Genomic DNA, 14,971 nt, shown 5'->3' on the forward strand with positions numbered 1-14,971 from the left:
ATTCTTTCACATATAGCTGAGAAACAACAAAAAATCCTAACTAACACAAAGGGCAGTACAGCTCAGCTTTCTGTCCTTACTTGAAGAAGCGCGGCTCGTGTTTGATGTTGTTCTCCTCGTTCCACTTTCTCCTAGTCCTCTGTGCATCCTCAATGCGCTGCTTCTCTGAGGATGCCATCTCCAAGTTCCCCTCCTCCAGATGCCTGTAGCAGAGGAACAGCTCACACCATGTAACTTCACACAACCTGGATGTGATTTGTGTGAAATCAACCATGATTTTTTTTTTTTCAGCTCGTCCAGAAACACACAGCCTTTACCTTTGATCGGGCCTGAATCGGGCATCTGTACGCGGCAAGACATCCTTCAACTCGGGGCAAAGCTCGTTAAGTTCAATGGCGAATCTGGTGAAGCCGTAGTACAGCTCAGAGTCTGTGGGCATGGAGCCTGACAAAGAAAGGTAACAAAACCCAATTTTAGCTTAGACACTTAAAAACCATTCATGCAGGTGGTTTGAAGTAAAGTCCAGCTGTGAGAGTGTACACGATGCTCACCTGGCCTCCAGATGCATTTGGCAGACGGTGGGACACCGCAATAAAGGCCCTCGTGCCATTTTCCAAAAAGCCTGTGGATCACTTTCCCTTCTTGATCCATTACAAATCCTTGTACCTCATTTACATTTGAGCTCCAGTAGTTTCCCTGAAACAAATGCACCATTAGTGACTCATGCCTCACATTACAGATCAAAAAAAGAAGCTGCAAATCAAAGCTTAGTTTACTGTGAGTTCATGTTCAAATCACATCTTCACAAAGTCATCACCTTAACAAAGGTAAGTTTGCAGAGGCAGGTGCTGCTTTTGGTGTTTCTGATGGTGATCTCCCCGTAGTGCTCGATCCACCGTCGCCCGCTGAGGATGTTGTGCACACAGGTGGTGACTTTATTCCATTCATAGTGATCTCCAAACCTAGAGAGACACAGTAACAGCTGACAGGCTGGAACAACACAGCGAGCGATGCAAACATGACTATATTCTTTTCCTGTCAGTTGTGTGTTTTTTTAAGTACATACATAAACACTGGAACAGCCCCCAAAATAAACACACCCAAAATAAAAAAACAAAACAAACAAAAACCAAAACAGGTAATAGGGGAACAAAGGAGTTAAGGGGTATATAAGTATGCACTTAGTTATATCATGAAAATTTTATATGTATTCACAAAATTAACTATATGGGCCAAAATAAGTTGCACTGGCGCGATATCCCTGAATACTGAACCGTACAAATGAACTCCAGAAGGTCACCTATGGATCATCCCCAGGTGCTATCGTAAAATGAGACAAGTCTTTATTTGCTAGAAAGTCTCTAAAAGGATCCCAAATATTATTAAAGGTTTGCTGCTGAGGTATCTAAGCATAGCATTTGTATGGTACACACTTAAGTCTTACCATATGGGGTTCTCTGTCCCACAGACTGGATTGACACAAGAACATGCATTCCATGCAAATGAGCATCCTATAGGCAAATTCTATGATTGGAGGACACAGGACTGAGGAATTTTCTTTGTTTAAACCCTATATAAGACAGAATGACACATCAAGTCTTTAGGTCTTCGTTCTGGCTTTGGGACCTCCAGATTTTGCTGCAGAAATCTGTTTTGATGTCTGAACTTTTGTAATAAACTTCTTTTTATTATTCAAGTCAGCGTCCAGAGACGTTTTTGCCTGAGAGACAATTTTTTCACTTCTCCTGATCAAGATACATCACTGCTTGCCCTTGATTTGAACCGAGTGTGTTTTAAACAGAGTAAGACATGGTTTGATCTGGCGGCTTAGCCCGAAGCCTCAAGTTCTCAGTCTGTGTGTTGTGTCCAAAATGCTCTAAATGTTTCTCCAGAAAGCTCTGAAAGAAGAACTTGTAAAACTCTGCACAAATAACAAGTTTGTATATTTCCACATTACTTAATAAACTGACTGAGAAGCACTGACATTTCTGTGATGCATTATGCAAATATTTAGATGCTCGTGTCAACAGAAAAGAAAGTCTATTAATTTAAAGTTTTACTATTATCAGAGTTTGCCTTGTGGGGGACACGTTTATTATTATTATTTTGTTTATTTTGTACTTTCACATTATTAAAAGCCTCTTTTAATGACCACAAGGCTTACTTGATTTTCTGAAAATAAAAAAAAGTGTTTTAGTCATAATTAGAATCTGAATGTTGACAGCAGTGCAGGCAAGCAGGTAATTACAATAACTCCAATCAACACTCCCCGAAATGATTAAACGTCTGGAACAAAGTGTGTGGTTTTGAACTCCAAACACATGATCGGGGAGGAAGTTACCTGGGAATCATGAGATTTACAGATCCAATGGGTAAAATCTCCATTGATTTTCCCCAGAATTTGTTTTTCCACCTCACATCTGGAAAGAAAAACAGAAATCTCAGAAATGAAGAACAAATCTGTAAACGTTAAGTCTCAAACTTTGTTGTTTTATTCTATTAACTTTGAGATGCAACTAAAGAGGCTCATCAAGTCTCTTGCTTATATCCACTAATGTGCAGGTCCCATGACGAAAGTCTCTCACTAATTAGTCAGGTAACCCACCTTGCCAGAAGGTGAAGTTCTTAGACTCGCAGTGGCAGGCGGAGATGGGAGGGTGGTGGCTCACCTTTGAGAAATGATCAAATGAAAAGAGTCTGACAGCTGCTGCACATCACAGAGAGAGAACCTACTTCTGATAACTCAGAAAATGTGGTTTATTTTTGCCAAAATTTAGACTACTGACTAAACATGTGTAAAATGTCAGTTTGGGCCGTAACAAAGTCTCAGGAGGTAAATCTGAAGAGCTGTGAGATGTGTTACAGAAGGTGGAAGCAGAATCAAAACAAAGTCCAGGTTTTACTTCACACCAAATTATACTTGTCTTTTTAAAGCTTTTTCCTGCAGCCTAGATCCAGTGGGGTATAAATGGACTGAAAGCACACCATCTTTGCATGAACCTACCTGTTCTGAGAAAAAACAGAAGCCCTTGTCCTCCCTAATACATTCGTAAGTCTCTCCAAGCAGTGGGTTGAATGGCTTACTTCCTGCTCTGTAGTAAGTGGATGAGTAGCCTGAGATGGCAAAAGCAGCGACCAGGGCCTGTCAAAACAACACCAGTGTGAATGGGGTTACAAGTCTCATTAAAACAGGTCCTGTCACAAATAAAGCAAACATTAGTATTTATCAAACAATATTAGAGTGCTGGATGATGTCAAAATAGGAGGATCTAAAGTCAACAGCTGCACTGAAGCATATTAACGCCTCACAAGCATGCCTTCCAGCAAGAATGTATTTATTACCACGTGGCTTGTGAATGTGAATTCATACATTAAATTCTCTGCATGAAGTACATAAAACAGCTGAAATCAAAGTTTTTGAGATCCAACTCAAGAACGCTCTATTGTAGAATTTCTTATTAGTGCATATTCAAAAGCTACAGCGAAAGGTCAGCATGCTTTACACAGATAAACATTTAATTTGACACAGTGCTTGTAGATGTCAGCTTCTTTACCATGCGTTCAAAGGGATCCTCAGTCTCAGCAGCCTTGTCCAGCAGCTCGCTGTACTCCAGCTCTTCGCACATACGCTGCAGGGTGTTGAGGGGCTCGTTCAGCTCCACAGGCATGGACACTTTGGACAGGTCCTTGCCGATGTTGTTCCTCAAGATGTTCCAGAGGTTGATGTTGCTGGTGTCTGGACAGGGTGCCGGCAGGCAAATGCGTCGCCCGTTACGGAAGGCGCTGCCAGCAAAGTCTCCGTTAGCCACTGGTTAAAACAAAACAAAAAAACGCAATGAATCCATCAGGTCTAGTTATTATTTTTAACAGTGATCACATATTCTTATAACTATAATGATAATCTTCATGTAAAAATCCAGAAATCCATTCCTTTAGGAACATTATACAAGAAATTTAATCACAATCCAGATGAAGATGCAAAATTTTAATTATCCGACTGACATAAAATGAAATGATGACTATTAAAGTAACTAGCTTAATCCTAACTCGCAAACAATAGCATAAACTCACCAATTCTGGCTTTTAAATGTTGAAGGTTTTATTTTATTATCTGCCAAAAAAAGTGAATGTGCACAGCTAACTTTTCAAACAGCTTTTGTTAAAACAAAGCATTTGAAGCTCTGAGCTTTCTTTTTTGATAAATTATTAACAATAATAATTAATGAGGCCACAATGAAAAAGAGCCTTGAAAAATGATTACCTGTAACTGTAGAAACCTTTTCAAGACTACTAAGTCAAGTCACCTTTATTTACGTAACACATTTAGAACAGAAGGTGCTCCACGGTTCTGTCCAATCAGGGTAAATAAAATTAAACAAATAAAATTGGAAATATGAAAACGATATAAATAGTATTAAAAACCTAACATGAAAATCATGACACACTGAAGTAAAAACCAAATCAATACATGAGTTCAAACAAATATTAGGTCATTTATAGTCTACTCTCATCCTCTGTGGGATGTGACAGAGATGGAGGAGGAAGATCCCATCCCGCCTTCGCACACTGCCTTCATGAAGCCTGAGAAAAGCCCTTGGCACAAAGCACCCCTGCAAAGTCAACTGCCTCTGCAACACTGATAAATGAGCTTGCCAGAACAAGCGTGTATCTGTGTGTGGGGGTGTGATGTTACAGAGAAAGCATGGCTGATGCATTAAGTGGAATCCCCTGCTTTATTTATGCTCATCTCCTTAATAAAAAAAAAAACAAAAAACCCAGGCTATGGATGCATGTGGTGGTGCAAAACTGGACCTACTTTGTCTGGAGACGTTATCAGTCACACTGGCGTTATCCTCAGATATGTTATCGCTCACATCACTGACATATGACTCATCATCTGAGCCCTGTGAGGGATACAGGTACAGAGCAGAACGAGTCAGTGCATTACAAATGACAGACAGAACAAGAGAAAGACTCAGTCTCACACAGATTCACACAGTCATTGCAGTTTGCCAGTGGCTTACAAACTGCAGCAGTCGCCGGCTATCTGTCCCACTGCAGTTATAGTAGCACGAGACACTGCAGCATTTTCATACTTTATAAATAGAAATGCAATGAGGCCATTGATGCCATCAGAGAGGAATGCATTGTTGCTGCTTTCTGTAAAAGAAGCTATGAAAGTTTAGCCAGCAAAGTACAACAGATTTGAATGGGCCTGGCATTAAAGCTACAGGGAAAAAACTGATGAATTTCTGTAGAGAATAATCCTTCAACATGGCTCAGTGAATGTCTGGGGAGCTGCAATGCTTCAAGCTCTGAGGAGATCTCACACCAGGAGCAGGATGTTCATCGCAGTAAAACAGTGGTGAAGGCAGAAATTATTGTTTCATGTTCTGGACCAAACTGCCTTTTTAATGGAGCTGGAAGCCACAAAATCATGAGTAACAGACAAATATTATGACTCTGAGACACAGCAGAGGAATTAGGCCTTGGAGCAGATTCAAAGGGAGCTACCATGTGTGCGTTTAAGTGCTATGCTAGCTCTGCTTTGATATGGTGCTCTCATTGACTGCTGACTAACTTCAGCGCCACACAAACGCATCATCAACTCCATTTTTCTCTGGCTTTCCAACAGAAGGGCTAATCTAACCCACACCTTGATTCACTTCCACTACAACACACTCATCACTGTCCAAACAAACATATTTTCTTAAAGTCAGCAGCCCTGTGCTGTACCTCGTTCTCTGACGAGCTGGCTGACAGAAGCACTTCCTGTGCATCAAAGAACTCCGAGACAGACTCTGACATGGAGAGTCGGCTTTCATTAGAGGCCTGCTGAGTCAGAGGGATCCCCATCTGTTCCACGGCCTGCAGGCAAACACAGCATTTGTTCAGTTTCTCAATATGATGACTGCTTTAAGACCCAAAATGGACATGAGCAAGCAGAAACAGAAGCAGCACTAGATGACAATACTGAGTTCATATTACATGAGTATCTTTGCCAAAGGGCAAGCTCCAATCCATTTCAATTAGTCATTTTTTTCCATTACCTCAATGTCAGGTTCTGCATAGAATAATGATTATTGAAGTTCACCTGCCAGGGTGCACCGGAAAGATCATCAATCTTTAGGAACAGGAATCAATAAAGCAACTGACAACTGCAGGAAGTGAACACTAAAAGTATGTGTCCTGTCATGGAAGATGTAGTCTTATCAATAGCAGCGGTATATGTGAGACTGACATCAGTGACCTACCTCATCAGGCGTGGCGATGATGTTCACACTGACAACTTGTTCAGTCAGGACGGATTCAGAATGGATGCGGTTGAGGCGAGTTCGAAGTTCTGCGTTCTGGGACAGAGTCTGATAAACAAAAAGAAGATAGTCATAATCTGAAGCCTGCTCTTGTTGTTTATACACATAAAACAGATCATCTGATTTTCTGTAGATATGCTGTATAGTGGCCCCTTCAGAGAAAAAGGAATTGGAAACCAATTTACTCTCAATGGCCATAACTTAATGGAAATCATTTTGTTTTAATTTCACTTCTCTTTTCAGCTTCTCAGTTCTCCTAACAGCAAGTCAAATATGAAGCACCAAGGAGGGAGAAAGTCTGTGTTATCTTGTGGACAAAGTACAGCACTTAATATCTAAAGAACTGGACACTTTGTCTTGACGAAAAGAAGAACTAAATTCAAAGAAATGTTGTACTAACATTCACCATTCATAAATGAAAACACTGTTTTTTTTAGCTGCTGGATGTCTTGACAAGTAGCATTTTACTTCCAAATGTGATGAGTAAGCAAACAAAGTCTAAAGGTTTACAATTATGTTGATAAGCAGAAGTGTACTGGAACAAATATCCATCTTTGAATGCTAAAAACATCACTATTCTTACGCTGCAGCACATCTATTCAATTTTAACTCTTCATTTTTCTTTAAAATTTTTTTTAATAAAAAGAAAAACAAGCATCATGCAGCATCTTTAAGTACATTGTTAGCTATGTTTAAAAAAAGACTATAAAACAACTAAAACATAAAAAAAATAATCCCACAGTAATTACTTGTAGATATTTAAATAGCTGACATTACAGTCGTAGCTATGGCAACCACTGACCCTGGATATCAGCCACCCACAGAGCTTTGCCGTAAAACCTGGCCTCCAGCTAGTGACAACCGTGTCACACTAACATCCAATTAGGAAGAAAACGGAGATTAAGTGGTGAGTGAAAGATTTCACTGAAATTATGTCAACAGTTAACAGAGGAATTGTCCAATTAAATCGCGGTGGTAGAGAGACAGCCCTAAGGAGCGCTGTTAATGAACTACACGGCATATTTCTCTACTCGCTAATTAATATAGGAAAAGATGATTGGACTTTCAGAACTAGCTTGCCTCTGTTCTAATCTCCACATGTCATCTTTATTAATTGTGATTTTTGTGACTTCTTCAGATTCTTCTTCATGATCATCACTTCCACTAAGGCTACCAGAAAACGGGCTGAAGTATAAAGACACATTGATCACACACATTGATCCTCTAGACGTCCTCATCTCTCCTGGTAATTCTATGAGAAACATTAGAATTAGCATAAAATATGAAAGTGGTCAACAAACAAGTCAGATGAATAACAAGCAGTGAGAGGAAAGAGGTATCATGGGTAATGGTTCGAGGGCACTCATTACCTGTGACAGAGACTTCCTGAGAGAGTTGATCTGGGCCGAATGGTCCGACTGGTCCTGCTCAGATAGAATCTGTTTTATCTTTTCTTTCTCTATGGCCACAGTGTTGAAGGCCGACTTCAACAGCGAATGGACTGCAGACAGATGAGATGAAAGTAAAAACAGTAACTTAAAAGAGCTTTGCAACAGTTCAAAGTCGTCCGCAGTTGCTTGGACATAATCTTTGGATTAAAATCTTTCCGCTCAGTACAGTGCATACCTCATCTTCAAAGATAAAACAGAACAGGCACGTGGGGCTGCTTTCACACAAGTCCAAAAACTGCTGGTAATGGTGCCACTTGGTGCTACTCTACATTTGTATTTCAGCTGTAATTTATTTATCTATTTCAAAAATCTAATGTGTCACACTACGTGTTTTGGCATCTTTTTAAAGATATAAACAGAATAAAAATGATTACTATAATTATAAGCAGGATTACATTCAGTTATGCACTTGATTAGCAAGGGTTACCAATATAAATGAAAAATTTATTAAAATTAACAACTGCTCCTGTGATCAGATGTATCTGCAACATGTTCACAAAGTATAGCTACACTTAGCATGAAAAACATTTTAGTGACACATTGAAGTACATTGTGGGACATTTTACTTTATATTTGGTAATTACTTTCTAAAAAAACATTTACACTTTGTGGCTTTCATACTGTGATGAAATGAATGAAGAATTTTTAGCGACAGATGGACATTTGCGAGAGCAGACTGGGCTCTGAGCGCTTTGGATCAGTTTGTTGTTGTAAGGAAAGAGCTGAGTTGAAAGAAAAGGCAAAGCTCTTGATTTACTGATCCATCTTTGTGCCAGCCCTCACCTATGGTTACAAGATTTGTGTGGTGACTAAAGGAATAAGAATCCAGGCAGCTGAAATAAGTTTCCTTACCGTGGTGGATTGGCTAATCCTTAGAGATGGTGTTAGGAGCTCAAATGAAAGGAGACAGCTGAGGTAGTTCTGTTATCTGTATTTTTTTTTTATTTTTATATCTCCAACAGGAACGAAACTGTGGGGAAGACCCAGAACACACTGGAGGGATTACATAACCCTTCTGGTCTGGGAATGCCTTTCCCCCAAGAGGAGACGGGTGTCCATGTTTTCTTCTTGGTCGACTGGTTGCCGCCATGTAAGCCGCTAAGCTTGATGAATGTATGTCTATTGTTCAGAGAGTTATATAGAGGGCATAAACTGTTTTGACGTTTTCTTTGTGAATAACTACTGTTCAGTACAGAAAATGTCTTCAATTAATAAAATATATTTTCTTCCTATTTAGTGAAAGATGTTATTAAATTGTTAATTTTGTTTTACTGTCGGGTCAGCACCAAAAATCCTTGTGAATCCAGTGAAAATCCTTAAATCAGATGGCAGCTGTAGGTCAGGATGAAGTGGGGTCAATCATAAGATTGTTAGTTTCATCCCCAGCTTTCCAGTCTACATGTTGCAGTATCCTTGGCTAAGATTCTGGGGTAAAGAGCCACACGGATCAACGTGTTCGTCACCATAGGAGACTTTAAAAAACAATCCTTTAAATTAACTGCAATGCTTCAGGAACTGTTCTCATGCCATTTTAGAAATATTAATTTAAAAAGAAATAACTACTTTAGCTTTGATGAATGGCATCACTTATATAAATTTAATCTCCATGTTCTGAATATGGTGACACTGCTGAAACTCATTAAATAGAGCAAGAAACAAAGTAACCTGTTGAAGGAGAGATTTTGTCTCCTTTTAATTGTATACAATCTATAACTTGGTTTGGTCTATAACTCGTGTTTTAAAAGTGTGGTCATGAAACTTCATATTTTTAATGGTGATACTGTCTTTTTCCAGAGCTGCAGTTAAATCATTACCCTGTAAAGTGGGTTAAATCAAAGCCAAGTTACATTTTCAGTCTCTCTCAGCAGGATTACACAAAAATTTACAAAAAACTTATCAAATTAATGAAAGTGATGGAGCATTGCTGCAGATCTGGTCAATTTATTCAAGCTCAAAAATAAGGCATTGGGTTGGTCAGTGGCATTGCTACACAGAACGAAGTTCTCAGCTGGTGCCTTACTAAATGGAGTTTGCATGTGCATTTTTTTTTTCTCTGGATACTCCCACAGTCTAAACACATATATTCTGATTTTAAATTCCAGGTTGCACCTCACCTCTCACCAAGCGCCAGCTGGGAAAGGCTCTGGCCCGATACGAACCCATCATATAATGTGGATATAACTAACAGAACTTCGCAGTTCATTAATAATGCAACGATACAACTCAAAAACTTTTAAATAAGAATAGGACACAGGTTGTGATAGACCTTAAAAATCCTTCAGGGTCAGTCATCCTTGGTGCCTGCCTACCTTTCTGGGCAATGGTGCAGAATTCCTCCTGAAGTTTTATATAGTCGCTGGCATACTCCACACTGTCTGCCAAGCGAGAGACTTGGGGCTGAAAGTCCACCAGCTCTGCACAAAGGTTGGGGTTGGATGAGTGTAGGCGGACAGGGGACATGCTAGCAGACAGAGGAACCTAGAAAGAGATGATAACCACGGAGGACAACTGTCAATCACCTGAGAGGCGCAATGCTGCTGATTTCTGGCTGTCTGTCTGAAAGCCAGAACATCTGGGCGTACCAGGAACCTTGGTCCAAAAAAGTAAACAATAAACAAAAAAAATCTAAGTCAACCCAGAAAAAGTATTTATAAAAAAAATCAATTAAAAGAACAATTGTGTTGGTTTTGGAAATGTTTTACCACTCATCCATTACCAGTTTGTATCTTGCAGATCAGTGGTGAAAACAGTTGTACAACCAAAGAAATGAAGCATACAACTTGCTTATTCCTGAAATATACAAGGCATCTCGTTATGAGGTTTTATTCTGTTGCAAATCTGATGCATGAAAGTTCAGCAGAGGCTGGTTTAACAACATGCATGAAAGTGGAAACACATCAGATATGATCATGACTCAGCTAAATTAAAAAAATGCAAAAATAAAGATGCATTTGTAAAAAGTGCTGAAGCCATGACACACAGTACCAATAACTGCCAACAACAGTGCAGACTTAAGAAGAAAAAAAAGAAGAAAGAGGACAGAAAAGGCCAAAACAAATGTGTTCTGCTGGTGTATGTGTGTTTTAACATAGTCACTATTAAAAGCAATAGTACTGCATTACAGACTACACTCAAGGGCTCTTCAACCTCTAACAAACACTTACTTACACTTAACCATTGATACTTTACATGATTTTTTGTGATTTAAATAATAAAGTTAATGCATATCTGAATGTTTCATGTTGTATGAAGTGCAAATATGTAAGTGTCAGCATCCTGCTTGTGTGTGTTTGTCTGTGAGTAACAGAAGTACAGATCTGGAGAGTGGTACCTGAAGCTGGAATTTTGCATCTTTGCCGACACTTTTTGTTCTCCATCTTCTGTTCAAGCGCTTTTCTTTCTTTGACAATTCTACACAATTGGCCTTTGAGGCACATGTGGATCAAAATATGCAAAGTGTGGTTAATAGGACAAACACAATACAAAACAAAAATGCAGTAATTAGCGGCACACAGATTGCAGTGAAATGGGTTGGAAACAAAAGTGAAATGTGTCATTTTAAGAATGAATTTTAGTCAAAAACTCTACTAGACAGTAAATGGATTGTAATCAGGTAGAGGGGCAGCAGGTGTCCTGAGATTAATACACTGAATTTTGTCTGTGTGGGCAGGAAATGAAGGTGGCTTTTTAAAAGTTTTCAAAAAACAACTACTTTTTTAAGACAAACTCCTCCATCACTGCCCATGTTATCTTTTTCTCTCTCACACACACATATACACTAACATCTATTTAGAGTTCACCCTTCAGGAGAGAACAGTGTACAAAGAAACCTATAAATGAATCTCAGACTAAATTGCCTTCCCTGCTCACTGTAATATCTGGATGTGTATGCATGCCTGTGTGTCCGTCTTACCTGCATATCTGTGAAGTTGGGCGCTGACTGAGTCCTTTGTAGAATCTCCAGACTCTGCAATAACCGGCTTAGCTCGGTCAGGTTGGACTGACAACGTGCAAGCTCTGAAAATAAAATTCACCCCCACAAAATCACAAATGCTTTATGTGTCATGAAATAGTCACCAATCCATCTCTGAAACATTTAACGAAAAGCAGGAGGCATGATTTAATCCACTCTTTTGTGAAATGTGATTTGCTCCAGGCATGAGAAAGAAAATTACACTTACCCTCTGCACACTTGTCCATCTCCTCTGATTCCTGCAGCCAAGCAGCTACCTTGCTCTGTCCATTACTGTAGGAGGCGGGCAGGCTGCTGTTGCTGCTGCTGCTGGGGGCCGCCGCCTGCCATGGTAAGCTGCTTGGCTTGGCCTGGTGTGGCGATGAGATAACAAACAGGGTCAGAGCTTTGGTTGCTTGGTCTATTGCATCATGTCATACTCTGTTGTGGAAATCTGCACATATGTTAGGTGCCTCACAAGGTATTGATGATACTTATTCACGTGGCAGTGATGTCACTGACAAATCAATACACGGTATTAATGCCAGAACTAATCAGTTCACTTGGAAATGATTTTGTCAACAGAACTGGTTTATGTAATTTTACATTACCTAAATCATGTGGACGACGTGCGTTTCAGGATTGATTTTAAGGTGCTGTTAGTTGTTTATAAATGTCTTAATGGTCTTGGGCCTTTTTTTTAAAATCTCACCTACTTTTAAATTATGAGCCCTTGCGGACCCTGAAGTCGTGTGGTACTGGCCTTTAAGTTGTTCCTAAAGTCAGGACTAAAACCTACGGCGAGGCCTCTTTCCACCACCATGGCCCTCGTCTATGTAACGGCCTGCAAGGGAACCTCAGGGCTGCAGAGACTGTTGACGCTTATAAAAGAGTCTTGAGACCTACCTTCTTAATTTAGCTGAATTGTTATTTTACCTTGTTTAGGCTACTTCATTTTATTATTTTTTATTTTATTTTCCTTATTCATATACTTATTTATTTTAAAAACCCTTGTTTTAGTCATTTTCTCAATTCTGTCTTTTATGACCTTGTTTTACTTTTTGTTTTGAGGTTTACTTAATTTTCTACTTTTAACATTTTTAACTCCAGTGTATTCTTCATGGTGGGACCATTGCTTGCTTGGTCTGCAGGATTGTTGCCAAGGCTAAGGGCCCTGCACTGGCTATATATATATATATATATATATATATATATATATATATATATATATATATGTATATGTATACCGACGTCACGCCTCTGCGTCGTCCATTAATTTATGATAATGGCCACCTTGAAAGGCATTATCCGGCTTATACCATGGTCCATTAAGAAAGAAAAAAATATTAAATAAATTATTAATGTGTTAATGTTGTTTTTTACTGTTAAAATCTTAAGTTTTCCACAAGAAGCAACTGAGTGGACTATTTCATTGTGACGTGTTGCCAAGGCAACCGGCTCTGACACAGAACCTGCAGCTCAGTCGGCCGCAGACGTGACACAAACATTTCAGAGGGCGGGTGCAGCTCTTACAGCTGTGTGTCCAGAGTATGATGCAACATTTTGTTTCAAACAATTGAAGTCTACAGATAGTTTCCTACATGTCAATAAGCCTGCAGGCTGCTCTGATCTGGCGCGTCTGCAGCCTGGCGTCTGAGTTTCTGTTGCCACGGTTACCAACTACCATTTAGTCAGTCAATAATTTACGGCAAGAAGGCTATTTGGCCGGAACTTCTTTCATAGGTGTCCATTATCACTTTTTAATGCCAATCAGACTCAAATATTCACCCAGACCATGGTATAAATATATATAAACCCTGCAAAACAAACCGACAATCATCAGAAGCATCAATAAATAAGACTGCAGTAGAAAGAAAAAAAAATCAGTCACAACAACAAAAACATCGGCAACACAAAGAGAAACATGAACATAACTGTAGTTTTGCTGATTAAACCCACAACACGACACAGTGACTGTCTTATCATGCACAGGCCCCAGGAAGCTAGGTACGGCTGCCGCTGACCCCATCAGGCATTGGCCCCCAGTGATGGACAGAGCACAGGGCCCCGGTGCCCACGAGCAAAACCCCAACCCCCCAAGGGAGAGGCCCCCAAATGCCTAAGAGAATCAGGTCCCCCTGGACAGCTACCCAATGTAGGCCAGCATCCACCCTGAAGCCCAAGACAGGCACCCCGAAGACCAGACCCGCTCCCTCTGAACCCATTCCCCAACCCCCCAAATACCCCTTTTTCGTCCCACCCCAACCCACCAAATACCCCCTCATCCTGTCCCCCCACCCCACTACTCACTCCCTCCCTACTATTCCCTCGCGTTTACGTGGAAATAGTAATTCCGAATTTAGGTTTACATGGAAAACATGTTTAATCACCTTTATTTAATTCTGCTTTAGATTTGGGGGTTGGTCAGAGGTTTAGAAATCTGCAAAATAACTGTCTTGATATTTCTATGTGCTGGCCAAATATCACTATTAAATGCCTGTAATCTTCAGGCCCTCAGACAACATGGCTTTAAAAACAGGAACGATTCTGTCATCAAAATCATTGTGTGAGCTCAGGAACGCTTTCAGAAAACTTGAACACAGTTCACAGTGCCATCCATAAATGGTGGTTAAAGTTCTATTATGCAACGAAGAAGTCACATGTGAACATGATCTGTCATCTTCTCTGCACCAAAGCTCATCTAAAATGGACCAAGGCAAAACGGAAAACAGTTCTGTGGTCAACTGAAAATTGAGATTCATTTTAGAAATAAGAAAGAGGTAGCATCTAGCTTGATGTCAGTGCTCAGATAAAAACCTGGACCTCCAATGGTATGAGGATGAATTTGTTGCTATGGAACTGGCAATTTGCACATCTGGAAAGGCATCGTCAACACTGACAAGTATGCACTTGTTTTAGAGAAACATATGCTTCCATCCAGACATGTATTTCAGGAAAGGCCTTAAATATATTAGCAAAATATTGCTAAACCACATACTGCATCTATTACAACAGCAGAGCTTTGTAGCAAGAGTCCAGGTGCTCAGCTGATGGCTGCCTGCAGTCCAGACCTTTCATCATCTGAAAACGTCATAAAATGCAAATATGACAAAGAACACAAAGGCCTGTCGAGCAGCTAAATTCCTGGATCAGACAGGAATGGGACAACATTCCCCTCACAAAATTCCAGTAAGTGGTGTGCTCTGTTTCAAAGAAGAGGAGATGCTATATAGTGGTAAACATGGCCCTAATCC

The 14,971-nt window shown here is 39.9% G+C and overlaps 1 protein-coding gene across 1 annotated transcript in view; it reads right to left on the reverse strand.

The window, feature by feature from the left end:
* The window catches only part of osbpl6 (oxysterol binding protein-like 6), a 41,378-nt gene that overhangs the window by 3,920 nt on the left and 22,487 nt on the right, over positions 1–14,971 (reverse strand). The window contains exons 7-22 of the mRNA XM_042001474.1: positions 11,947–12,088; positions 11,679–11,782; positions 11,097–11,189; positions 10,075–10,243; positions 7,685–7,815; positions 6,255–6,362; positions 5,737–5,868; positions 4,817–4,904; positions 3,555–3,808; positions 3,005–3,142; positions 2,606–2,669; positions 2,342–2,420; positions 818–962; positions 552–696; positions 318–444; positions 81–203 (exon numbers count right to left, since the gene is read on the reverse strand). Coding sequence (XP_041857408.1) covers positions 81–203; positions 318–444; positions 552–696; positions 818–962; positions 2,342–2,420; positions 2,606–2,669; positions 3,005–3,142; positions 3,555–3,808; positions 4,817–4,904; positions 5,737–5,868; positions 6,255–6,362; positions 7,685–7,815; positions 10,075–10,243; positions 11,097–11,189; positions 11,679–11,782; positions 11,947–12,088 — 2,042 coding nt within the window. The remainder of the gene's footprint in view (positions 1–80; positions 204–317; positions 445–551; positions 697–817; positions 963–2,341; positions 2,421–2,605; positions 2,670–3,004; positions 3,143–3,554; positions 3,809–4,816; positions 4,905–5,736; positions 5,869–6,254; positions 6,363–7,684; positions 7,816–10,074; positions 10,244–11,096; positions 11,190–11,678; positions 11,783–11,946; positions 12,089–14,971) is intronic.

This window comes from Melanotaenia boesemani, chromosome 12, assembly GCF_017639745.1.
Source record: "Melanotaenia boesemani isolate fMelBoe1 chromosome 12, fMelBoe1.pri, whole genome shotgun sequence".
NCBI classification, from domain to species: Eukaryota; Metazoa; Chordata; class Actinopteri; order Atheriniformes; family Melanotaeniidae; genus Melanotaenia; species Melanotaenia boesemani.